The 27,043-nt window shown below is 41.9% G+C and overlaps 1 protein-coding gene across 2 annotated transcripts in view; it reads right to left on the bottom strand.

The window, feature by feature from the left end:
* Positions 1 to 27,043, bottom strand: part of PDE6A (phosphodiesterase 6A) — a gene marked incomplete at its 3' end in the record, with an annotated part of 66,413 nt that overhangs the window by 30,693 nt on the left and 8,677 nt on the right. The window contains exons 3-7 of one of the 2 annotated variants that reach the window (XM_081233764.1): positions 26,578 to 26,667; positions 25,893 to 26,033; positions 15,506 to 15,580; positions 10,559 to 10,623; positions 3,572 to 3,638 (exon numbers count right to left, since the gene is read on the bottom strand). In XM_081233764.1, the coding sequence (XP_081089890.1) occupies positions 3,572 to 3,638; positions 10,559 to 10,623; positions 15,506 to 15,580; positions 25,893 to 26,033; positions 26,578 to 26,667 (438 nt within the window). The remainder of the gene's footprint in view (positions 1 to 3,571; positions 3,639 to 10,558; positions 10,624 to 15,505; positions 15,581 to 25,892; positions 26,034 to 26,577; positions 26,668 to 27,043) is intronic. The other variant, XM_081233765.1, reaches the window with a different exon arrangement.

Genomic DNA, 27,043 nt, shown 5'->3' on the forward strand with positions numbered 1-27,043 from the left:
TTATGGTTATCTTAGCTGCGCAAAAGCTTTTAAGTTTAATGAGGTCCCATTTGTTTATATTTTCATTTCTCTAGGGGGTGGATCCAAAAAGATATTGCTGTGATTTATGTCAGAGACTGTTCTGCCTGTGTTTTCCTCTAGGAGTTTTATAGTGTCTGATCTTACATTTAGGTCTTTAATCCATTTTGAGTTTATTTCTGTATATGGTATTAGAGAATGTTCTAATTTCATTCTTTTAGATGTACCTTTCCAGTTTTCCCAGCACCACTTATTGAAGAGACTTTTTCTCCATTGTATATTCTTGCCTCCTTTGTTGTAGATTAATTGATCATACAACAATGATGTATGATGATATATGTGTGGGCATATTTCTGGGCTTTTTCTCCTGTTCTTTGTGCCAGTACCATACTGTTTTGATGACTGTAGTTTTATAGTAAGGTGTCCCATTTTATTGCCCCCTTTTGTTGAGTATTTGGTTATGTCCAGTTTTTTTAAATTAATGTAAATAATGCGACTCTAAACATCTTTGAATCAATTATATTTGTTTTGTCAGGAAGGAGTTTTTCCTTGTGCTGTAAACTTCACAGCAGATGAAGAAGTAAAAGGTGCTGTAGCTCTGGTTGTATTTATATTGCAAGATTCCTCTCCTGAAAATGGGACCAGTTTACCCTATCATGCAGATAACACTTATCTGATCCCTCCAGAGTCCTGCCTATGGGGCCACTGTATACAGCTGTGTAGCATGTGCACTGCACAAAGGCATCTGGCTGAGGGGGTGACTGGGAGTTGAAATCCAGCCTGTTCTTGACTTTCAGAACAATGGCCCTAGCCTTTCTCTTTTCATCCATCAAGAAGGGACACCTTTTTCTAGTTCTCAAAAAGGTACCATGTGAGCTTGCTTTGACCCTGCCTATCCCAGTAGATCAGACCATTCTGTTGTCTGAGAGGATGAGCTGTCCCTGCTCCTGTTCAAGACTGCCCACCCACTGTACCACGCCTCTGGCCTCTCCTTGGGCCAATTCCATCAGTTGCTATTGTTCTCTCCTGATTTCTAACCTCTCTGAGGGCTCTTTAGCCTCAGTCCATGGGCATGCTTGATTCTCTCCCAACCTTGAAAACAAAATCCTCCCTTGGCCCAGTGTGGTCTTTGTAGTGACCATCAGGTTTTCTCCTCCTTCTCTTGCATTTTCTACCTTCTCATTACCCATCCACACCTCAGCAGACCACCCGCTGGTTTCTGCCTCCACCTTGCCACCAAGCCTGCTCTCATCAGGGCCATCAATGGCCTCCTAACTGCCAAGCCCAATGGGAGTTTTTGGTTCTTATCTCACTGGATCACTTTTGCTGCATTTGTTATTCTCTCTCTTTGTTGAAACTTTCTACTTCTTTGGTTTCCATGACACTACCCTCTCCTGGGCCTCCAGACACCTCTCAACCCTTCTTCTGATTCTCCTTCACACACTCTTCTTCCTCCACCCAATCTTTGAATGCTGGCATCCTCCAGTATTCTACCCGAGTCTCCCTCACTCTCCCTGGTGACTTCATCCACACTCATGGTTTCAAGTACCATCTGCTCCTAGGAGCAAAGTGGTCAAGAACCAGATATACTATCATATTGTCTGTAGTATAGTCAGTACAGATCTCTACCTTTTGTTGACACAAATCTCTACCTCCATCTGTCCTCTCACTCCACAGCATCAGAGTCATCTCTTTAGCTACTTGCTGGACACTTACTTCTGAAAAAAAGTCTCTGTTGTACCTTGTCTGAAACTGATCTCAGCATCTTACATCCAAACCTGGTGGCAGCATTATCTGTCCAGTCTAGAAGCCTGAAATTGGCTTTGGTCCTTCTCTCCCTCCCTCTCTGCTCACAACCAATCACAAAGCCCTTTCAGTGTTAGATCTGAGCCCTGATCTCCCTCTCTCCACCTCATCTCTGTCTGAGTCATGAGTATTAAATGAGCAAATGTATTCACTGCCTGGCTCATCATAAGCACTCCATGGCTGTTAGCAATGAAGACAGTTAGTGTTCTTTACTGCCTTTGCCTTTGTTGAGGTGTTCTTCATCTCTTGTTTGTAAGGACACACTTTTCGCTCTGCTTCCAGTCTTAGTCCCTTCAGATCTATTTTCTAGGGAGCATTCAGAGTTTTCTTTCTAAAATGAAAATTCATTGTGCCAACATCTTACTTAAAAACCCATCGCCTGTAGATTAAAGTTCCACCCTCTTGACCTGGCGTCCAAGGCTACTGTGATCTGGCCCCTCCCTCCCTCTCAAGCCTCATCTCTTGCCATCTTCCTGTCTCAAATCTAATACTCCAGCAACACGGAACTGCACACTCTGTGTCGCTTCAAACCTCCAAGCCCTAGTTGTTTGTCCATGTTGTTTCCTCCACCTGCAGTCCCCTTTCCTGCCCCACCTGCCTAACCCCTATTTATTTATTTATTTATTTTTTTTTTAAATTTATTATTTTTGGCTGTGTTGGGTCTTCATTGCTGCGCATGGGCACGCCCCAGCTTCAGTGAGCGGAAGCTACTCTGTTGCAGTACGCGGGCTTCTCACTGCAGTGTCTTCTCTTGTTTCGGAGCACGGGCTCTAGGCGCGTGGGCTTCAGCAGCTGTGGAGCGCACGCGGGCTTAGTTGCTCCACGGCATGTGGGATCTTCCCAGACCAGGGATCGAACCCGTGTCCCTTGCATTGGCAGGCAGATTCTTAACCACTGCGCCACCAGGGAAGCCCCTAACCCCTATTTATTTTAAAACTCAGACCAAAACACTCTGGCAAGTAAAGCTGGTTTAGATGCTTCCTACTTTGTGTTCCTAGAATATACCATGTACATCTCTATCTGGCCTTATCACATTATAGTCTAAGTATCTGTTCATAAAGATATCTCCCATTTGATGATGAGCTTCAGAACAGAAACTATTTGATTCATCTATCATTGTATCCCCAGAGCCAACCACAGCACCTGGCACATAGAAAATGCCCAATAAATAAACACCCTGATACATGAACAGCACTGTGTAGTGTGTGTGCCTGGGGAAGGATACAGAGATAAGCAGGCTCAAATATTGGGGTGATGTGCAGCTATGACCCTTCTCTCTAAGGTAGGGGATACTTTCACTCTACCCTGCAACCCAAGCGGGTAGGGCATGGGGGGAGATAGAGCATTTGAGCTCTGCTGTGTGGCTGGAAATGTGGCAGGGACGGTGGGGGTGGGTGTTGGGAGTGGCAACTAAGTCTCTGGGATGAGAGGCTGGGACTTGTTCTGTGGTGAGCCTGGTGGACCAGCTACTTGTGACTTTATCCCTGACATTTGCATAAGTATCTTTAGTTGTCACTGAGACTACGCACCTTTCCATCTGAGGATTCTTTCTCTGTGTATTTCATATTTCTTCAAATGTCAATTCTCTGCGCATCCCCTTGGACCACCGTCAAGTGAATTGAGAAACGGGAGAACCAGGCTTTTAGAGATACACACTTCCCATCGTTTTTCCCACTCTCTTGATCTGAAATCCCTTCACCTTTCCACCTGACTCAAAACTCTCCCCCTTCAAAGTTGAATTACTTACCAGGCCATTTTGGGCAACATAAGTGGGAAGACCGCTCACTAAAGCCCAATGGTCCGGAGGTGGATTCCTGTAAAGGCCAAAGACAGTGGTAACTTCTTTTTTTTAAAATAGATTTATTTATTTATTCATTCATTCATTCATTTATTGGCTGCATTGGGTCTTTGTCACTGTGCACGGGCTTTCTCCAGTTGTGGCGAGCGGGGGCCACTCCCCGCTGCGGTGTGAGGGCCTCTCGGTGTGATGGCTTCTCCTGCTGCAGAGCACAGGCTCTAGGCGTGCAGGCTTCAGTAGCTGTGGCATGTGGGCTTCAGTAGTTGTGGCTCATGGGCTCCAGAGTGCAGGCTCAGTAGTTGTGGTGCATGGGTCCAGCTGCTCCATAGCATGTGGGATCTTCTCAGACCAGTGCTCGAACCCGTGTCCCCTGCATTGGCAGGCGGATTCGCAACCACTGCGCCACCAGGGAATCCCCCAGTGGTAACTTCTGTTGTAGGGACAGTTGGACTAAAAACTTGAAACTGGATCTTACCCTCCCTCTTCTCTCTGGTGGCTCCAAGCACCCACTTACTATACCAGACCAAGCCCCAAATCTTGGCTAAGCATCTTAATGTCCAAATGTAGACACTGAGAAAAAAAGTGATAAATCAGTTTTATTAATTTCACACTGAGTTTGACTCCCTAAGAAAACAGACAAAATTCATCCAACAGATTGTTATTGGCTGCTGAGCAAAAACAGTTGCTGTCATTTCCCTCCATTTAGTACTTACATACACAGAGAGTTAGCTTAATATCATGTAGAGTGAGGGAAACCCATCTAGGATGAGCTCCTACCACATACCAAGCACTAAGCTAGGTGCTTTACATACTTATTTATCCCACACAGCAATATCACAATTTTGGGTATTATTTTTACTTGTTTATTGCAAAAAATATATACACACATGGAAAAATTCATTAAAAACTTCATCAGTTGTTTGAAAGTGAACACCTATGAAACTATACCTGGCACTTCCTTGGTGGCGCGGCGGTTAAGAATCCGCCTGCCAATGCAGGGGACACAGGTTCGAGCCCTGGTCTGGGAAGATCCCACATGCCGCGGAGCAATGAAGCCCATGCGCCACAACTACCGAGCCTGCGCTCTAGGGCTTGCGAGCCACGACTAAGCCCGTGTGCCACAACTACTGAGTCCGTGTGCTGCAACTACTGAAGCCTGTGCACCTAGAGCCCGTGCTCCACAACAAGAGAAGCCACCGCAATGAGAAGCCCACGCACAGCAAGGAAGAGTAGCCCCTGCTCGCCGCAACTAGAGAAAAGCCCATGTGCAGCAACAAAGATCCAGTGCAGCCAAAAACAAATAAATAAATACATACATTTATAAAAAAAAAAAACAAGAAAGAACAACCTTGTTGGTACCTTGGAAATCCCTGACCTGACCCCCTGCCACTCGCAACCTTCTCCCAAACCCCAAAGGTAACCATTGTCCCAATGTTATGATTCTTGTTTTTCTGTGGCCTGTTTTCCTGTAGCCTGTTTCACCTGTTTTAGGTAGAATCAATGTGCATACATTATTTCATTGGACTTCTTTTTCATGTTGCTGTAATTCATTTGTTTGATTGACTTCAACCGTTTTCCCTGGTTAGGTTGCATATAATTTATGCATTCAACTGTTGATGAACATTTCCCTCAGTGCAAGGCTAATATGCGCATTGCTGCTTCCAACACTCTGGTGTATATATGCACTCAATTCCATGTGCTAGTTCTAGGAGTAGAAATACTGAGTCATAAGATGTGAATGTCTTCAACTTTACTAGGTAAGACCAAACTGTTTTCTAAAGTGATCATGCCAATTTTTACTCCCATCGGCAGTATATTAGAGCTTCCTTTACTCCACGTCTCTGTCAATACTTAGTATTTTCAGACCTTAAAAGAAAAATTACTTTTAGAAGATTAAGAAAGTTCTCCTCTATGGAGATAATTATGTCACGTTTCTCTTAACGTGGCAGATTGTATTTATTCATTTTTCTAATGTTAGTCCTGCATTCCTGGAATATACCCAACTGGGTCATGATGTATAATCCTTTTTAGTTGTTATTTGCTAAAATTTTATTTAGCATATTTGTGTCTATGTTCACAAGTGAGCTTGGTCTGAATTTTCTTTTTTCATACAGTCTTTGTTGAGTTTTGGCGTCAAGTTTATGCTAGCCACTTCTTTTTCTAGTCTCTTGGATAATTTGTATGAGAATTGCATTATTTCTTCCTTAAATATTTAGTAGAACTCACCCCTGAAGGCATCTGGGCCTGGAATGTCTTTGTGGGAAAGTTTTAATGTATTTTATTGTTATAAGACTATTGTGGTGTTCTATTTCTTTGTGATTTATATTTAGTAGGTTTTATTTTTGCAGGAATTTGCCTCTTTCATCTAGATTTAAAATATTTTTGGCATAATATCCTCTTACTATCTTGTTAATTTCTGTGTCATTGTGGTTATCCCCCTTTTCCTTCCTGATACAGCTCATTTGATTTTCTATTTTTCTTGCTCGGTCTTGCCAGAATTCATCAATTTTGTTAATCTGTCCAAGAAACCAGCTTTTGGCATTTGTTCATTATTCTGTTAATATTTCATTAATTTCTGGGCTTATCTTTATTCTTTTGGGGAGGGTTTATTTATCTGCTTGTTTGCTGTTAGTTTCTTGAGATGATGTGACGGATAGCTTCTGTCTGCCCCTCCAGATCCGCTCTCCAACCTGCTCCTTCCTGCCCCAGGAGGCCAATCTGTGTGGACTCCATCAATAGGGTGCCTGGCCTTCCAGCTTCTGATTGAATTTAACCCAATGAGGAGACCTGGCCAAAACTAGAGGCAGGTAGAACAGTTAGGTCAGGCTATTTATTTCCCTGGGTTCCCCCTGGCAGGGTTGCTCTGGGTTTGCTGCGTCTCTTTTTTTGTTTGTTTGTTTGTTTTGTTTTGTTTTGTTTTTTGCTGCGTCTCTTGACTGAAAGGCAACACTTCTCTCAAGATGCCCTGCTCTACATGACACTTTCTCCTTCCAGGTTCTAGAAATTTCCTTTGGGCCCAGGAATGCTCACAACAACCTCAGTACTAGCATATTCTCTTTCAGTTTCCTTCATTCCACCCACACCTCTATAATTCATCCCTTTATAAGTAAAGCCTCCTTGAATTACCCTAATTTGAACGTGATGCCTATTATCTGCTGGGACCCCGACTGATACAAGTGGGTACAGAGTTTATTACTTTATATTGTATTCTTTTCTCATATGAATATTTAAGACTGTAAATTTCACCTTAAGCATGATTTCACTGCATCACATTGGTTTTGATATGTAATATTTTCATTCTTTCAGAATATGTCATAATTTCCATTGATTTCTTCTTTTACCCATGGATTATATGGAAGTGTATTCCTTTTTATTTTTTTCAGAAAAACAGTTTCTAGTTTCCAAGCATAAGAAGATTTTTCTGGGGCCTTCCCTGGTGGTACAGTGGTTAAGAATCCACCTGCCAATGCAGGAGACATGGGTTCAAGCCCTGGTCAGGGAAGATCCCACATGCCGCGGAGCAACTAAGCCTGTGTGCCACAACTACTGAACCTGTGCTCTAGAGCCCATGGGCCACAACTACTGAGCCCATGGGCCACAACTACGGAAGCCCGTGTGCCTAGAGCCCGTGCTCCGCAACAAAAGAAGCCACCGTAATGAGAAGCCCACACAGTGCAAGGAAGAGTAGCCCCTGCTCACCATAACTAGAGAAAGCCCGCGTGAAGCAACGAAGACCCAGTGCAGCCAAAAATAAATAAATAAATAAAATTAGTTTTTTTTAAAAGTGCATTAGTAAAGATATAGTCACTTCTTAATGATAAAGAGGTCAATTCAATTCCAGGAAGAATTTACAAATATGTATATGCTTAATAACAAGGCCTCAAAAAAAAGAAAAAAGAAAAAACTGACAGAAATATAAGAATATATAGATAAATTCATGTTTGCTCATTGATAGAGCAGACTAAAACACACAGAATAGAGAATATTGGAATAAGATAATTAACAAACTTAATCTAATGGATATATATAGAACATGGCACCTCACCCCCAAACTACAGGACACTCAGTGTTTTCAAGAATACCTGTGCATTTACAATAACTGGTGATATAATGGGCCATAAAACAAACCTCAATACATTTCAAACGATTGAAATCATACAGAGGTGTCCTCTGGTCACAGTGAAAATATGCTAGTGGTTTATAAATATGTTATTTTCGCTAATAACAAAAATCGTATTTATTTATTTATTTTTAAAATTTATTTATTTATTTTTGGCTGCACTGGGTCTTCGTTGCTGCACGCGGGCTTTCTCTAGTTGCAGTCAGCGGGGGCTACTCTTCCTTGCAGTGTGCGGGCTTCTCATTGCGGTGGCTTCTCTTGTTGCGGAGCACGGGTTCTAGGCACGTGGGCTCAGCAGTGGTGGCTCGCAGGCTCTAGAGCAGAGGCTCAGTAGTTATGGCGCACGGGCTTAGTTGCTCTGCGGCATATGGGATCTTCCTGGACCAGGGATCGAACCTGTGTTCCCTGTACTACCAGGAGGATTCCTAACCACTGTGCCACCAGGGAAGTCCCTCTACTAATGCACCTTGAGACCTATTTTAATCTGATAGTCACATAGTTACATCAGTTTTCTTTTGATTATCATTTGCAAGGCATATCTTTTGTTCATTCTTTTACTTTCATTCTCTCTGCATTCTTATCTTTTAGATAGCTCTCTTGTAAATAAGATATATGGTATTTCTTTATGCATATCTCACAGCTCATCAGTTCTTACAAGAACTGGTTGTTTTTTTCTTTTTTTCTTTCTTTTTTTTTTTGGCCGTGCTATGTGGCCTGCGGGATCTTAGCTCCCCTACCAGGGATAGAACCCATGTCCCCTACAGTGAAAGCATGGAGTCGTAACCACTGGATGGCCAGGGAATTCCCAAGAACCGTTTCTTATATGCAACTGAGAAAGATAATATTCTGCCAATTAATCTGTAATGCAGTGCTTTTTGAACTTATAATTATTACTTTATGAATATCAACAGAGCTCTTTTAGCATTTAGGTATAGATTTTTTAATCATATTTCATACCTTTTTCCTAGCTTTTTGTGCCATTCAAAGGCACTTTTTGTTTCCGTGCTGCATCATAGTATAATCTCTTTAAGTTACTTCTAAGAATTTATATTAACTTCAATGCAGATACAGGCACACTGTAGAAGGCAGCAAGGTGGATGTTATCAGAGTCTAGAAGGGTGTGATACTTGGTGAGGAGTGGTGAGACATTGGGGAGAACTGTGATCTGTGATAACTCAGAATACAGACAATGAGTTTGATAAACTGGCACCTCTAGAGAAGTGGTTAGAAAACAGAATGGTGGCAGTGTATGCAGTTGACAAGGAAAAATAAGAAAAAGAAAGAGACGAGTTTAGGAAAGACTCAGTCTTCATGCAAACAAGACTGAACAGAGAGAACCCAGAAACTCAGGAACCTGAAGCAGTCTCTCATCCCCAACCAGTAAAAGATAAACCAGAGAACTGAGTGACAGGATTATCAAAATTGTTTGGCAACAGTTGTGACCTCTCACAACCACTATCTAAGGATTAAGGTGACCTGCTATAAATCCCTTCATTTGGACCAGAAAAGAGACCAAAGGTGAGGCTCTCCCACAGAGGCTGATCACAGCCTCACGGAGTCTGCAGTTCAGCTGGGAAAGAGAGCCGAGCCTCAGACAGAACTGTGGGGTGGCTCTTAGTACCCACAGAGGATTCACATAGGTAGCAAGAGAGCTACGTTTTGGAGAGCGCTCTACTCATCAAAAAGTACAAACTGATACTAAAAACGTTCTTGACTGTTGAAATCTTTAAATGGCCTTTGAGCCTCCACCACCTGCAGGTAGGTTGGAGGCCTCACCCTCTGGGAGTTCTTGCCTTTTCATTATCCTCCTAGGTCATATAAGAAGACATTAGAGAATAAGCTTTCTGGGACTTCCTTGGTGGTCCAGTGGGTAAGACTATGCACTCCCAATGCAGGGGCCCCGGGTTCGATCCCTAGTCAGGGAACTAGATTCCGCATGCATGCCTCAACTAAGAGTTCGAATGCTGCAACTAAAGATCCTGCGTGGCACAGCTAAGACCTGCGGCAGCCTAAATAAATAAAAAAAGATTTTAAAAAAAAGAGAGAGAGAGAATAAGCTTTCCTTGGGGGCTGAGTCACTTTCTTTGCCAACTTCCTGTCTTTGCCTCACCTTCTGCATTAGGCCCCAGATATGCCTCCATAGAAAAATCATTGAAAAGCCCTGATCAGACACCATGGCCTCATTCTATAGAGAGGCCCAAACCGGCCACTTATTTATTTATTTTTTAAAATTTATTTATTTATTTATTTATTTATGGCTGTGTTGGGTCTTTGTTGCTGTGCTCAGGCTTTCTGTAGTTGCTATGAGCAGGGGCTACTCTTCATTGCGGTGTGCGGGCTTCTCATTATGGTGTCTTCTCTTGCTGTGGAGCACGGGCTCTAGGCATGCAGGCTTCAGTAGTTGTGACACGTGGGCTCAATAGTTGTGACTCGTGGGCTCTAGGGTGCAGGCTCAGTAGTTGTGGCGCATGGGCTTAGTTGCTCCGTGGCATGTGGGATCTTCCCAGACCAGGGCTCAAACCCATGTCCCCTGTACTGACAGGTGGATTCTTAACCACTGCACCACCAGGGAAGTCCCCAGGCCACTTATTGACACTGGACTTGGGACTTGAACTCACAGCAGCTGAGTCAGAATCCAGCCTCATTTTCCAAACTGCATGGTCTTTCCACCCTTCCACACTGCCTCCTTACTGCTCTCCCTGCCTCGAACAGAGTGTGTGGCCTTCTTGGGTTTGGTTAGTGTCGATCTTGGAATGAGTATCTTATGGACACAGATAATGTGCCTGCAATTCTACATGTTTTGAGAAGAGACTTACGGGATGACTTTGATGTCTTCTTTGCCATGCAGGATGTAGTCAATGACCTTGTAAAAGTTGATTTCCTAGGCAAAAGAGATAGAGAAAGTTCTTCAGAGTCTGAGACTACTTCAGCAGGAGTGTGTCCTTGAGAAAGGCTTTGTTCTTTACCCTGTGCCCTGTGGTTTTCCAGAAGCACCAGCCTGACCTTCTAAGGGTGTGTCCCAGTGCCCCTGGAGCTCACTGTCCTCAGCTGACTCTCAGGGTTCAGTGTGCTCCTCCTTGGAACCAGCCCACAGTGGCCAGGCAGGGGCTGGGATCTGGGGCTGGGTAGAGACATAGGAAGTGTTCCAAGGGAATCTGGGGGTTCAGTACAAGGACAAAGAGAGAAAGATTGCTGGTGGAGTCTAGTGAGAGAGGGAGGTGGAAGGAGGCTTCTGTCCCATTTAGCATCATCATCAACCCAGCCATCTTCCATGTGGGGTCAGCTCCATGGTCACAGACCCCTTTCTCCTTCACACCTCAGCTCAGCTGCTCTTTGCTGCATCAGCTCTTCCAGACTTGCCTTCCCAATCATCCCTCATGCTTCCCCACTCACATTCCACCTCTTCCATCCCTCCCACCTTCTTACACCATTAAAACCCCTTTTCTCTTAAATTAGACCTGTTCAATTACATGACTTCCTAACATGGGGTTGGATACTGGCAGGTGGTTCCTTTTCCCTAGCTCTCCAGGGAAAAATCCATTACCTTATTGGAACGTGATGGGCAGGTTAGTAATAGTCATTTTACAAATAGGAAAACTGAGACCCAGAGAGAGGAAAGGACTCATTTATAGTAAGACAGTAAGCCAGGACCAGAACCTTGGCCCCTGACTCCTGTGCTCAGAGCTCTTTCTACTGTCACTTAAGGTTAAGAGCTTAAAATAGTGTTTTCCTCTCTGTAGCACTCTCACCTAGCATGGGGGCTACTCAAAGTGTGGTCCCTGGACTGGTACCAGTCTGCAAACTATTTGTTACTATTCCATGATGAGATAAAAACAGAAATTGACAGTCAGTGTTTAGAAACTTTTACAGCAATTTGACTGAGTTAGGTTAGGTCTGTTGAAACTGATAATTTAAAAAAGACAAGTTTTGTATGTCTTTTAAAATTTTTATGTTTTGCATAATAGACTTTTATCATATCTTGAAAAGTATCAGTCCAAGATAAATTGGAAATTTAAAAAAAACTGTTACTCTACTACAGGTTATTTTGAGAAATATTGCCCTAGAGATTTAAATGTTGATACCCATCAAGGTCTCCTGACTCAGAACCTCCACAAAAGGAAATTCCTCATCTAGTCAAGGGTGTCTAGTTGACGGGCAGTCGTGACCTTCTTCAGGCTCACGAGGGAGAGAGAGGCTCTCCTCCTCAACGCCCAGCATTGGAAGCAGCTACAGTGATTGAACCCTTCTAGAGCGGCTCCCATGGCATCGGCTGCTCCAGGGTAGGTAAGAGCTCCCTGCAGTAGGAAGCATCCAGGGGAAGACCGGGTGAACCCCACAGCACAATGAAATGGAGTTAGGAATAGATCTAGAGTGCAAAGACTCAGGCTCTGGTCTTGGTTCCACTATGTGTCCTTTCTGGGCCTCAGTTTCCCCAGCTGTAAAATCGGTGGTGTTTGTTTGTCGTTGGTGTCAAGTAACAGAACCCTTTCCCCTAACAAAGCATGGGCCCTAATCCTCTAAAGCAGAGGAAAGTAATGCCGCCCTAATGGAAGCAGAGTTGAGTACATGGAGATCCTGCATCTCTCCTGGTTTTCCCTCACTCCCTGTCCTGTCCTCCTCTGCCCCCATTCACCCCTGGCCCAGGCAGCCACTGTGGGAGCCTTGGGTTCTAAAGATAATCCGGGAATTTAAAAAACTGAATTAGGGAATCCCTAAAGCCCCTTCCAGCTATGATTCTAAGACTATGGTTGGAGAGTTAGCATAGATAGATAGTCTCTCATAGATTAAAATGCACATATTCTTTGACCCAGTAATTCTACATATGCTAATAAATCCTATAGATATATTCCCAAATGTAGGTAACAGCATTATTTTCCCCATCTAGGGCTCTCAACCAGACTGCTTTAAAAAGTCTGGAGATGGCTGATATCTATCACTTGGAGATGGTTAAGCAAACTGAGTGCCTGCATGTAGTGGATACTTCGCGTGTCTCTAGAGCGACTAGCTGTATCTGTGCTGATAGGGAAAGATGCCAAATATACTCAAGTGGGAAAAGTAAGGCACAAAATAGAATCATCACACTTGTCAAGGGTGGTGGTGGTGGAATGTGTGTGTGTGTGTGTGTGTGTGTGTGTGTATATATATATACACATATATATACATATATATGTATACATATACACACACTTACATACACACACCCAGGAATGTCCATGGACATTTGGGAAAGGTAGACCGCTCACAGTGGCACAGTGGCTGCCTCAGGGCAGGCTGGATTTCTGTGCTGTGCTCTTTTGTATGGTGTGAGCTGTTCTCTGTGCTCATGTATTACTTTTTCAATAAATATAAATACATTGCGGTAAGAACATTTTAAAACAGTGAGGTCATATCCTATGGGAGGTTCTAGAAATCAAAGGTGGCCACATTATCTGCTGGGACTTTGGTAGAGCTGTTTCCTTCTGGGAGGGGGAGAGGGCCTTCTTGCTTCAGGGCTTTCTGTCCTTGGGCCTGGGCTGTTCACTGCTCTCCCAGGGAAGCTGCTGGCTCCCTGGGCCTGGTAAACTGCCCTACCCAGGGGTCTCCATGAGATTCTTTTAGAAAGGTGAAAAATGGACTTTTTTTCTTTTAAACCCACAGGAGAATCAATTTTGCTTTCACAGAAAGCAACAGAAAGTTCAGTGTGCTTTAGGTAAATAGAACTTTTTCCACACCCTGTAGCTCAGCCAAGTTGCTTTCAAGGCCATATTCATGTAGGAATTCACCAGCCTTTGGAAAGTCAAAACCAAGCCATCAATGAGTGCCTTTGTCACCTCTCACCTAAGCAGCTGACGCTGTAACACAGGGTCTTTGAAAGAGCCACATACAGCCAGAGCCAAATCATCATGCATGGAAATATACCAGTTTTAAAAGAAGTGTTATTTTTTTTCCCCCATGAAGTCTACTTAGCCTTTTTCATAATTAAAAAACACCCACAACGCTTTATTTTTCAGAGGAGATGAAGTGAGGTGTAGTTGTTTTGGGGGAACTTCAGAACCAAGATTTGGGGAGCTAATTGGTCAAAATCCAGATGAAGATTGTATTTCTAATGTGAATGTGGCAGATAAAGTGTGAGAGTGATGTTAGAAGGCAAAAGGATAAGTTAGATAGAGCCTGATATTTCTCTGGCTGTCCTGGAATTGGAGATGACCTCTGACCTCAGGGCTCAGCTCAGAGAGCTGAATATTAAAGCAGCCCGGGAAACTGAAATTAATTGAAGTTGGCGGTGTCTGAAAGCTATGGTGATCTCTATTCTATATAGTTCCTAGAATTCTAAATTTTAGGAACAAGTCCAGCTCATATGTGAATTAGATGAAAAGCTCAGTAGTAACATCTCAACTCTGCCGACACAAAAACTGTACTTAAAAAGGAAAAATGTCCCCAAATAGTTTTCTGACAGCAGCACATGATGTAAGCCTTGAAGACTCAGTCTTCCCAGATGAAATCATGAAATTGTGTGGGCAAAAGAGTAGTTTGAAACTGGACAGCGTCAGGTTATAAAGGTCATTTTGGGTAAAGCAGAACAGACAGTTTAGATTCCAAGGTTGAAATCTTTTCTGGTGTGTATATGAAGCTCACAGGCCAGGGTGTTAATTCTAAATCCCTAGAGTTTGAATTAAGATTAAAAAAACTCTGTCTCTCACACACACACAGACACACGCTGTCCTTTATCTTTATTTTGGGTAGGGTTAGTGTTGGCTGGGGGGAATCAGGCCTCCTAGCAGAAACTGACATACCATTTCAGACAGGCTGGAAGGTTTTGTGGGAAGAATGCTGGACTAAAACTCAATTCAGGACACGACTCTGCTGCTTACCTATTCTATGTGGCCTCAGCTAAAGTCATTCTGTCATTCTACAGGTTCTATAGGCCATTCGAATGCCAGGTCTGTTTACCCTGCTGCATCTTTACATCCCCACACATTTCATTTCAGCTTCTCTAAAGTGTTCATGCCTCATCTTTAAAATGTAGCAATAGTAGGAAACCAGAGGTCACAAACTGAAGTGCCAAGAGAGACCTGATAGAAATATAAATGAGAGGAGGAGGCCAGGGGTGTACAAGAGGGAGTCCGGGGGACCGTGCAAACTAGAGAGTTCAGGCCACACATTGCAAGGAGGCGGCCGCTACTCAGCTCCAATGAAATTTACCCTGCAGGACTGTGGGTCCAGTTTTGACTGATCTGCCACCTTTTGAAAAGAAACTGAGAATCTAGATGTTTATCAGAAATATCTTGATTTTTAAGTGCTAAGCTGCCAATTCAAAACTGTTTTAAAGTAAAAACAAAGAAAAACTAAAAAAAATCTTATGTAGCCAAACATATTTATCTATTGGCTGGAATTGACCTTCTGGCTATCAATTTGTACATTTTAGATTAGATTTTAAGATTATTTGCAGCTTTAATTGTCTACAGTTTTCCTGCTGGGTGAATCCTTGAGCAGGTTGCTTGATCTTTCTGGAGTTCTTTCCTCATCTATGGAATGAGAATATTTATTCCTCCTTTGTCAGTCCCACCAGGTTATTGTGAAGCTCCAGTGAGATATTAAAATAACTTGCAAATTACAGGGCTTGAGCAATTGTGAGGAATTATCATAATTTCAAGGGAGACAACCCAACCCAGAGAAGATAAATACCGAAGTGGTAAAGAAACTTCAGCAGGACCTACAGTGCCTTACTCGTTTGCATTTCATTAAACATTTGATCATATTGGACAGGCTAGAGAGAGACCTACCCTTCCATCTGGAGTCCTGGGACCAGAGTAGGGTGGAGCCTCACCCATCAGGACTGGCCACACGTCAAAAAATTCCTAGGAATGAGAAAAACAATAATTATGTGTCTTGAAAGTAGGTCAGAAAAAGATTAAGAAGAGAAGGCTACCTGTATGAGTCATCTATCACTGAAATCTGGAAGATGGGCAGAGCTCAGTGAAACCAAAGGTTGGAAGGGCTACAAGATTCACTAGAGTTGGAGAATGTCAGTCATGTCTGTGCTTTGAGATATATCAATATCATCAGAACTGGATCTGTCTAGGGACTTCCCTGGTGGTGCAGTGGTTAAGCATCCGCCTGCCAATGCAGGGGACACGGGTTCGATCCCTGGTCTGGGAAGATCCCACATGCAGCGGAGCAACTAAGCCCCTGCACCACAACTACTGAGCCTGCGCTCTAGAGCCCGCGAGCCACACTACTGAAGCCCATGCGCCTAGAGCCCGTGCTCCACAACAAGAGAAGCCACTGCGATGAGAAGCCCATGCACCGCAGCAAAGAGTAGCCTCCACTCGCTGCAGCTAGAGAAAGCCTGCCCGCAGCAACAAAGACCTAACGCAGCCAAAAAAAAAAAAAAAAGAACTGGATCTATCTAATCAATAACCAAGAAATGGGAGTTAGGTTGGAGCACCCTCATACTCCCTGTGCTGTGGGACATGAGAGGGTAAATGGGGACTCTATGGCTAAGAAATGTACCTTAAGTATTAATACATGCTAAACATGTGAGCAAACGTTTAGCTGGAACAATGTTTCTTGCAGTATCATTTATAGCAGTGAAAAATCAGAAAAACCTAAGTGTCCAGTAGGAGGGGACTTATTAAATCAATTATGGTATATCTAGTAACAATGATGTTACAGTTGTGTAGGTATTGATTAAAAAAGATGTCCATGATACACTGATGAGTAAAAAATGTGAGGTGACAAAAATAGATAAATCATGTGACCCCAGTGTTTATATAGAAAATGCTGTCAAAGAATTCACAACAAAGCATTAACAACTGGTTTTCTCTGGGGGATTGGAATGAGATTATATTTTATTTAGCAATTATTCCCTAATAAAATGTATGGCTTTTGTAATAGGGAAAAAATTTTTTTTCCAGATAAGAAAGAAAGGACAAACAATGGTGCCAAATATGGATGGATAGACCCATATCTGGGCTCCAACAGGAAAGGATGACACCTGTAAGACACCTGGCAAAGACAGGGGCAGAGAGAGGAGAGAAAAGGGTTGGCAAAGGCTCTGCATGGTCACACAGCCCCAGGAGAAGAAACTGGGAAGCCATGCAGGCGCTCCCTTGCTACTTCTGCGCTGGTTTTCCTACCGCACACGCAGCTGCACAGCTTGTGTTGGGCCAAATCTGGGCCTGGTGAAGGAGGCCTCTGTCCTCCAGTGCCTCTCTTTTCATTTATCTGCTGGTATTTAGGGACCGTGATCCACTAGCTCTGGGTTATTGTGGGCAGGATGCTTCTTGACCTCTGTCTCTTGTTTGAACATGTTTGTCATGGTGGTTTGTTCTAATATCATCCGGAGGGCAAGCAGAAGGGACTCCACATGAAATTCACATTTCACATCCTCACCCTTCTGCCCAGCTGGGCTCTTCTCTTGACTACCAACAACAGGAAGCAATTCAATTCTGGGTGAAAATGTGAACTGGGGACTTATCTAAGCTCCACAACATGCTTGCTGTTAGATAGAGATGGACAAGGCACAGTTTATGCCCTGGAGGAATCTGCTATGTCATGGAGGAGAGAATTAAGCCCTCAAGTAACTTTAGTAAGGTAGATGGGGTAAGAACCAAAACAGTAATAAAAGGAGAACACAAATGTTAGAGGAGACCAGAAGAAGGACATGGGGCTGACACTGTCAGGGTCAAACTCTGAGGGATTCTGAAGATTGTCCCAAGGAGAAGCAGATGTTGTCAACAAAGGGTTGGGTGGAATGTGGGGCATGTTTACGCTTGCCTTCCTCTGTCTCAATCTCTCTCTCTCTTATTTCTAAACAGCTTTTTTGAGATATAATTCATATACCATATGATTCACCCAGTTTAAGTGTACAATTCACTGACCTTTATTCACTTTTTTCATAATGTCAATACTTCAGGTAAGAGCTTAGCTACCTGGGGTAGGGTGGTGTGGGGGGAGATGGAGGAGCATAGGTTCTTAGAGTGATTATAGGCAGCCCAGCCCACTTCTCATTGCTAGATTGTTCCATCTATTGGGGATGACTAAGTCAGGATATTCTTGCTTAAATGTGACTTTCCCTTTTGAGGGGGAGTTCAAAAGAAACAGAGGGCAGAACACTGCAGCTCAGAGCTGTGTTCAGATCCTTTAAGGTGCAAACTGAATGCCTTAAAATGGTGCTCAGTTTGCACCTCCAAATTTCTTTTGAATTCAACTACTCAGAAATTCTTTTGATTAAAAAAAAGAGCCATTCATTCGTATGAATTCATTTGCTACTTCCTGAAGGAGTATCAAAGTGCTTATTGCTGGATTTAGCCATATTTGGCAAAATACTTGATTCAAGAATTTATAAAAATCAAATGGACAGTTGCACTAGAACCAGAGGTTCCCTAAAATCAGTATATGGCCCAACTGCACCAGAATCACTTAGGGAGCTATTTTAAAGGCAAAAATCAGAATAATAAACCCATGAGTATATGGAAACCTGTTATATGGTAAAATGGCATATCAAAATGGTGGCATTTCAAAACAGTGGAGATAGGGTAGACTGTTCTTTAAATGGGGAATTATGAGGGGGGCACAAAATTTATTCCTACCTTATACCATAACATCGATAATTTCAAAAGATGAGTGAAAGATGAAAATATATTAATCAAAACACATCAGATTATTTCAGACTATAATATTAAGGTTGTGGAAGTCTTTCTTAAACAAAATTCAAAACGCAGAAGCCATAAAAGAAAATTTAAATCTTCTGTGTGATGAAAGATGCCATAAACAAAGTTAAAATATAATCCATAGAAAGGGAAAATATGGTTGCAGCCTATGTGACAGAGATATAGTCTATATCATGGATAAAGCACTCCTATATTTTAATAAGAAATAGACAAAGAATTCAATTTTAAAGGTGGAAAAATGGGCATATATTGCCCAGAAAAATCTGGGCAATATATGGAAGAAAAAAAGTTAACTCACAAATAAACATATAAATGTATTTACCCTCACCTGGTAATCAGTGAAAAAACAATTAGAAAAAACCAATAACATTTTTTGCCCATTTAAGTAGGAAAAATAAAAAGATTTATGATATACAGAATTGGCAGGAATTTGGAGAAATGGAATTCTCATGCAGTGTGAGTGAGAGTATAAAATGATTTAGCCTTTAGAGGGAAAATTTTGGGAAAGCAAAATAAAAATTTTTTCCTAGTAATGTACTTCCACAGCTTTGTCCTATAGATAGTCTCTGTCAAGTGTGCAGGAATTTAACTCCAAGGTTGTTCATTATAGCATTGCCTTTAATTGCAAGACTATTTAGAAATGATTTAAATGCCCAAAAATAGGGGAAAGGATAAATTAATTATGATATATCCATACTATTTAGAAGAATGAGATAAATCTATGTGGACTAAAGAACAAAGAAAGAGGATTTCTACTCCTATTAATAGTGGCCAGTTTGTTTCAGACCAGTCCTCCAACTGAGAATTATTATGAAATCTGGACTGTATATGTGTATGTGTGCATATGTGTATATAAACATTTGTTTGAAGGAATCATAGAGCTAGCAAGGCAGCAAGGACTTGATGGGCCAAGATCCCCCAGAGAAGGAAAGCCCAGAGATGTGAGCCTAATGTCTGATTCAGCTTTTCCTCTTGATCCCCTTGCTGATACCAAAGATGCTGTGGAGCAGCTGGGAAGCTGCGCATATTTACTGGGCTAGTAGGATAAAATTGGAATTCAGAGCCTGCCAAGGAGGAGGGACCCTTGAAATCAACCCAGGTTTCAGCTGGCCCTTCTTAAAGGTTTATACCCTAGTAGTAAAAGTGAATCAGAAACAGAACATCCCTTGCAAAAACTGAAGACCAGCTTCAAATCAGCTCAATCCCTGATTGGATTCAGATGCTCTGCCTTTATCTCAACCGCTAGCCAAAAGTACCATAAATCCTCTCTGGAGGAATATAACATCGCCCAGAGTTTCAAATCATCTCTAAAATGTTTATACATGTCTCTAATGTTCAAACAAAAATAAATAGTCATGTACAAGATAAGGATTAACTGAAAATCAAGAGATAAAACAGACTATAGGAAGACAGCCATAGAATATATCTACAGTTATTATAGCTCTCAGACCCAGACTCTAAAATAACTGATTTTGTCCAAGAAATCAAATACAGAATAGAGAATTTTAGAAGAGCACTGGAAACCTCAAGAAAGATGAAATGGAAATTCTAAAATTGAAAAATACCTGAAATTAAGAACTCAATAGATAGTTTTAACAGCCAATTAGACACAACTGAAGATTCATGGATAGATCAGAAGAAATATTCAAACTAAAAAACAAAAATATAAAAGGGCAGGAAATACAGAAAGGAGTGTAAGAGATGTAAAACATGATGAAAAACTCTAGTATATAATGACAAACTTAGAGGTCTTTTACCACTGCATATCAAGATATTTTATAGAGGTACTATAATTAAGACAGTATGGTATTGCAGAAGAATAGATAAATATACCAAGGGAACAAAATAGAGAGTCCAGAAACAGACCCAATATATGGACACTTGATTGATGATAGAGGTATGATAGAGAAAGATGGTCTTTTCAGTAGAACGGTGGGGGAGAAGGGTGGTCTTTTCAAGTACTGGTCAATAGGATATCTATATGGGAAAAATTAATGTTGACACTACTTCATGCTATACATTTTAGAAACATCAGGTAGATTGTAGGGCTGTATGTGAAAGTTCAAACAATAAGGCTTTTAGAAGTTAACATAGGTGAATATCTTTATCACCTTGGGGCCAGGAAAGATTTCTTAAATAGGGCATAAAAACCAATAACCATAAAGGAAAAGATTGATAAATTGGGCTACATTATAATTTAAAACTTACATTTATAAAAACATAAGATAATGAGAGCACAGTATGGGAGAAGATATTTGCAATGTTGCATTCAACAGAGGACCCATATCCAGAATTTGTTAAGAACTCTGGCAAATAAGTAAGATAAAAACATACAATAGGATAAAAAAAAATGGGGAAAAGACTTGAACAGGCACTTCACAAAAGATATCCAAATGGTCAATAAACATAAAACTTCCTGATCATTAGGTGACACATATTAATACCCAAAGAGATAACACTACATACCCACCAAAATGGCTAAATTAGTAAGATGGCAATACCAAGTATTTGTGAGGACGCCCCCTACATTGCTGGTGGGAGGGTAAAATGGTACAATAATTTTGAAAATCAGATTGGCAATATCTATTAAAACTATTACCCAGAGAAGTAATATTAAAGGTAATTCTTACCTTTAACAATTGTGAATCACTATATTGTACACCAGTAACTTACATAATATTGTACATCAGCTGTACTTCAATTGAAAAAAAGCTAGGGACTTCCCTGGTGGTCCAGTGGTTGACAACCTGCCTTCCAATGCAGGGGACGCAGGTTCGATCCCTGGTCAGGGAACTGAGATCCCACATGCCACGGGGCAACTAAACCCATGTGCCACAACTACTGAGACCGCACACCTCAACTAGAGAGCCTGTGTGTCGCAAACTACTGAGCCCACGTGCTCTGGAGCCCATGCACCACAACTAGAGAGAAGCCCGTGCACCACAACTAGAGAGAAGCCCGTGCACCACAAGGAAAGATCCTGCATGCTGCAACTAAGACCCGACGTGGCCATGAATAAATAAATATTAAAAAAAAAAAAGCTATTACCCAGAATTTCTACTCCCAGGTAAATTCCTAACTGAAATGGGAAATGGGTACAACTGTGTACCAAAAACTATGTACTAGAGTGTTCATAATAGCAATATTCATAAAAGCCCAAACATGAAAATGCAAATGTCCATCAACAGTAGAATAAATAAATACTTTGCAGATTATTCATATAATGGAATATTCCACAAGAATGAAAATTAATGAACTAATGCTATGAGGAGCAATAAGAATGAATCTTACAACCCAAATGTTGATCAAAAGAATCCAGATGCAAAAGAGTATGTATTTATATGATTCCATTTATATGAACTTCAAAAATAGGCAAAACTAACATGGTTTTAAAGGTCAGATAGTGGTTATCTTTAGGGAGGAAGGGGTGGGAGTTACTGGAAAGGGGTAAGAAAGGGGCTTCTGAGGGGCCAGTTATGTTCTATTTCTTGATCTTGGTGGTAGTTAAGTGGGATGTTCATTCTGTGGTAATTCATCGAAGTATTCTCCTGTAATTAGTGCTCTTTTCTGTGTGTGTTATGTGTATGTATGTTGACTTAAAAAAATCCACATGTACTGATAAAAATTATGTTCACAGAACATTATGTAAAAAAAGCCAGACTATCGTGTAACCCAGCAATGTTTATTTATTTCATTTTACTTTATTTTTTTAAATTGGGTTATCTTTTTATTGTTGAGTTGTAGGAGGTTTTTTTTTTCTTCATGAGCAAAACATCACACTTAAAAAAAAATTGAAGTATAGTGGATTTATAATTTTGTGTTAGTTTCAGGTGTGCAGCGAAGTGATTGTTATATATATATATTTTTCCATTATAGGTTATCACAAGATATTGAGTATAGTTCCCTGTGCTATACAGTAAATCCTTGTTGCTTATCTATTTTACGTATAGTAATTCGTATCTGTTAATCCCATACTCCTAATTTTTTTAAAACTTTTTCTTTTATATTAGAGTATAGCCGATTAAGAATGTTGTGATACTTTCAGGTGCACAGCAGAGTGACTCAGCCAGGCTGCCACATAACGTTGAGCAGAGTTCCCTGTGCTATACAGTAGGTCCTTGTTGGTTATCCATTTTATTTTATTTTATTTTATTTCTTTTTTAAAATTTTATTTTGGCTGCGCTGGCTCTTCCTTGCGGCACATGGGCTCTTCGTTGTGGTGCGCAGGCTTCTCTCTGGTTGTGGCGCCAAGCGCGCAGGCTCAGTATTTGCAGGGCGTAGGCTTAGTTGCCCCGCTGCATATGGGATTAGTTCCCAGACCAGGGATTGAAACTGCATCCCTCTACAGCCACCTCTTATGCCTCAGCTTCAGCTTCTGCTTCTTGGGCAAAACAGCCTTGGCCTCGGCACCTCTCCTGATGGAGGTGATGCCCCTTGCGTCCACGCCCATCTTCAGCACCAAGGCACTGGGGTCTTTCGTGGTCCCAGCAAAGACATTGGCATTCATGCCACTCCGTCCCCCCCCGACTCCACCAGCCGAGGCCTGCAGAGGGGCTGCCTCCCGTGTGGGGGCCTGGGGCCGGGCGTGGCCTCCCCTGTGGGCCTCACAGCAGCCTGGTGCACCCAGGCCCGCAGGCCCCTCACTTTCCGCATGTCCCCGGCAGAGACCCACCTGGTTATCCATTTTAAAGACAGCAGTGTGTACACGTCTATCTCAAACTCCCTAACTATCCCTTCTCCCCACCCTTCCCCCTTGGTAACCATAAGTTCATTCTCTAAGTCTGTCCATACTCCTAATTTTAAGAGTTCTTTTTATATTCTACATACTAGACCCTTATCAGACATACGATTTGCAAATATTTTCTCCTTTTCTATGGATTGTCTTTTCACTTTCTTCATTAGTGTCCTTTCAAGCACAAATGTTTTAAATTTTGATGGAGCCCAATTTATCTGGTTTTCCTCTGGTTACTAGTGCTTTTGATGTCATATCTAAGAAACTGTTGCCTAATCCAAGGCCACAAAGATTTACATCTATGTAAAGGGTTATGCTCCATTTCGAATTAATTTTTGTATATGATGTGAAGAGGACCCCAAATTCATTCTTTAGCATGTGGATATCCAGTTGTTCCAGCACCATTTGTTAAAAGTACTATTCTCTCCCCTTTGAATGGTGTTGGCACCCTTGTTGAAAATCAATTGACCATGGTTTTTATATGTGACCAGGGTTTTATTTTGCTAGTATTTTGTTGAAGATTTTTTGCATCTGTATTCTGTAGGGTTTTTAGTCTGTAGGGTTTTTTCTTGTGATATCTTTGGTATCAGGGTAATACTGGTCTCATAGAATGAGTAGGGAAATGTTCTATCCTCTTTTATTTTTGTAAGAGTTTGTGAAGGATTGGCATTAATTTTTCTTTGAATATTTGGTGGAATTCATCCGTGAAAATATGTGGCTGTGGGCTTTTCTTTTCTTTTCTTTTTTTGCGGTACGTGAGCCTCTCACTGTTGTGGCCTCTCCCGTTGTGGAGCACAGGCTCCGGAGGCACAGGCTCAGCAGCCATGGCTCATGGGCCCAGCCGCTCCGCGGCACGTGGGATCTTCCCGGACCGGGGCACGAACCCGTGTCCCCTGCATACACACACTAGTGTGTATATGTTAATCCCAAACTCCTAATTTATCCCTCCTCTCCACATTTCCCCTTTGGTAACCATAAGGTTTTTTTTTTTTTTAATTTATTTATTTATGGCTGTGTTGGGGCTTCGTTTCTGTGCAAGGGCTTTCTCTAGTTGTGGCAAGCGGGGGCCACTCTTCATCGCGGTGCGCGGGCCTCTCACTATCGCGGCCTCTCTTGCTGTGGAGCACAGGCTCCAGACGTGCAGGCTCAGTAATTGTGGCTCACGGGCCCAGTTGCTCCACGGCACGTGGGATCTTCCCAGACCAGGGCTCGAACCCATGTCCCCTGCATTGGCAGGCAGATTCTCAACCACTGCACCACCAGGGAAGCCCCATAAGTTTGTTTTTGAAGTCTGTGAGTCTGTTTCTGTTTCATAAATAAGTTCATTTGTGTCATTTTTTTCTTTAGATTCCACATATAAGTGATATCATATGATATTTGTCTTTGTCTGACTTACTTCACTTAGCATAATAATCTCTAGGTCCATCCATGTTGCTGCAAATGGCATTATTTCATTCTTTTTTGTGGCTTAGTAATATTCCATTGTATATATGTACCACATCTTCTTTATACATTCTTCTGTCTATGGACATTTAGGTTGCTTCCATGTCTTGGTTATTGTGAATAGTGCTGCTATGAACATAGGGGTGCATGTATCATTTTGAATTATAGTTTTGTCCAGATATATGCCCAGGAGTGGGATTGCTGGATCATATGGTAATTTTATTTTTAGTTTTCTGTGGAACCTCCGTACTCTTCTCCATAGTGGCTGTACCAATTTACATTCCCACCGGTGGTGTAGGAGGGTTCCCTTTTCTTCACACCCTCTCCAGTATTTATTGTTTGTAGACTTTTTGATGATTAGCCCAGCAATTTTTAAACAGTTCTTCAGAAGATTCTAACTTACTGTCACATTTGGGAGCCTCTGGACTAGACCTAAGTTCTTTTCCAACCCCGGATTCTGCAATTCATTTATTCATTCGACCAAATATTTAGAGGGTCTCCACTGGGCTGTGTACCACACGCAGCACGATAAAACACGCAAAATGAAACTGACAGGGATCTTGGGACTTTGGGAGAGGAAATCACATATCTAGATAACTCTGGAACTCTGTTCCAAGGCAGAAAATGATTAGCTCCAGGAGGCAGGGACAGGTAGAGAAAGAGCAATGGGAGAGTTGGTTTGGGAAAAGCTAGCTGAAGAACATGACTGGGGGCCAGTTGAGTCTCTGCCGCCTTAGCCAATGTGACCCCAGAGCATTCTGAGAGACCAGATCTAAGCATATGCATCCACTTCAATTGCCTGGATGAGCCTTGGGCTCCATACACCATAGGAAATGTTTCTGCCCACCTTTGAGTGCATTTTCTGAGAATTCCTGAAGTTGGCAACTTTCTTCTTTCTGGACTTTCATCCTGCATGGAAACTTCTTTATCACCTACCTTCACCACCTCATCACGCCTTCTTCTCACATACTCATTTTTTTTCCAACAGACTAGGGAAGATACAGGTTATTTTTACTCCCCTGTGCCCTAGAATGACTTTTCCTCTTTAAAGGTTGGTAGTCCTCTTCTCAGTGTAAAAGACCTATGAAAATCTTTTCACAACCATCCACATCCTCCCAGACTCTTCCCTGAGCACTGAATTTGTGACAGAAGTCTGGGCTCCACCTGGTATATATTTAACCTGTTCTTGGAAATGTATATATTTAACCTGTTATATTTAACCTGTTAAATATATAACCTGTTCTTGGAAATGTCTGCTATTTAACCTGTTCTATATATTTAACCTGTTCTTGGAAATGTCTGCTCCTGAGGTCTTCTCACCTTCTGCTTGGTCATGTCCAAGAGCCCCACGGAGTATCTGTCACAGTTGAGGAAAGCTCGGACTGTGTACAGGGCTTTGTGGAACTGCCTCTCAATGTCCGTAAGTTCTTCAAAGACTTTGCTCCCAGACCACAGTAGTATCTGAAAAAATACAAAAACACAGTCAGTGTTTCTGAGGCACAGAGCAGCAGCTCACAATAACCAAGAGATACAATAATTGTCCCCATTTTATAGATGGAGAAACTGAGGTTCAGAGAGGTGAATAACTGGGCAGCTTCTACTGGGTCCAACTCTTCCCATTTCTTTTATCTCCTAGGTTGTTAATAAGAATGATAATAACAAACATTGGCTGAGCACAAGTGCCCTACATACATTATCCCATAAGTTTCCCCATTTTTCAAATGGGGAGACTGAAGCTCGGAGAGGTTAAGTGATTTGCTCTTAGGGCTAGTAAATGGCTTAGCAGGGATTCAAATCCAAGCTGCCTGACTTGAAAGCGTGTTCATGCAATCAGTCTGGGATACAGCTTTACAAACATCTGCTAACTCATGAAGCCCAGAGGTGCTGAGCAGAGACAGTATGATGGTTCCCAGGCACTTTTATTATCACTGCCTTTCCAGTTGAGCATATCAATGCTTCAGTAAAAGGACACATCCAGTCCATTCCAATAAGCCAAGCCCTTTACCTGGCCGCGCCGAGTCTCACAGTTGTGCAGGTAACTCAGGTGGAACACCTTCATGATTATATTTGCAAAATTGAGGTACTTGAGAAGAATCTGAAAATCAAACAGCATGAGGGGAAACAGATGAGAAGGAGAAATTCCTCCTCTGGCCACTTCCACCATCAGCAAATAAGTCTGAACATTTTCAAAGCTTCATCTGAGACAGTTTGAGCAGATGGATCATGGAAGGCTGACTCATAAAATGATGCATTATAAGAGGGAAAAACTCACAGAGTGTCTACGTTAATAGGGGTGTATTCATGAAAAATTGCTACTATTTATGGAGTTCGCAGGCCCTGTGATAAGTCACTTATGTATGTTATCTTACTTGGTCATCACAACTACCTCAAGAGATACTATAGATACTCTATATAAGAGATACTAAAAAATCATCTCCATTTTACAAATAAGAAAACTGAGGTTCAGAGAA

The sequence above is a fragment of the Mesoplodon bidens genome, assembly GCF_964165515.1.
Source record: "Mesoplodon bidens genome assembly, chromosome: 4".
In the NCBI taxonomy this organism is placed as follows: domain Eukaryota; kingdom Metazoa; phylum Chordata; class Mammalia; order Artiodactyla; family Ziphiidae; genus Mesoplodon; species Mesoplodon bidens.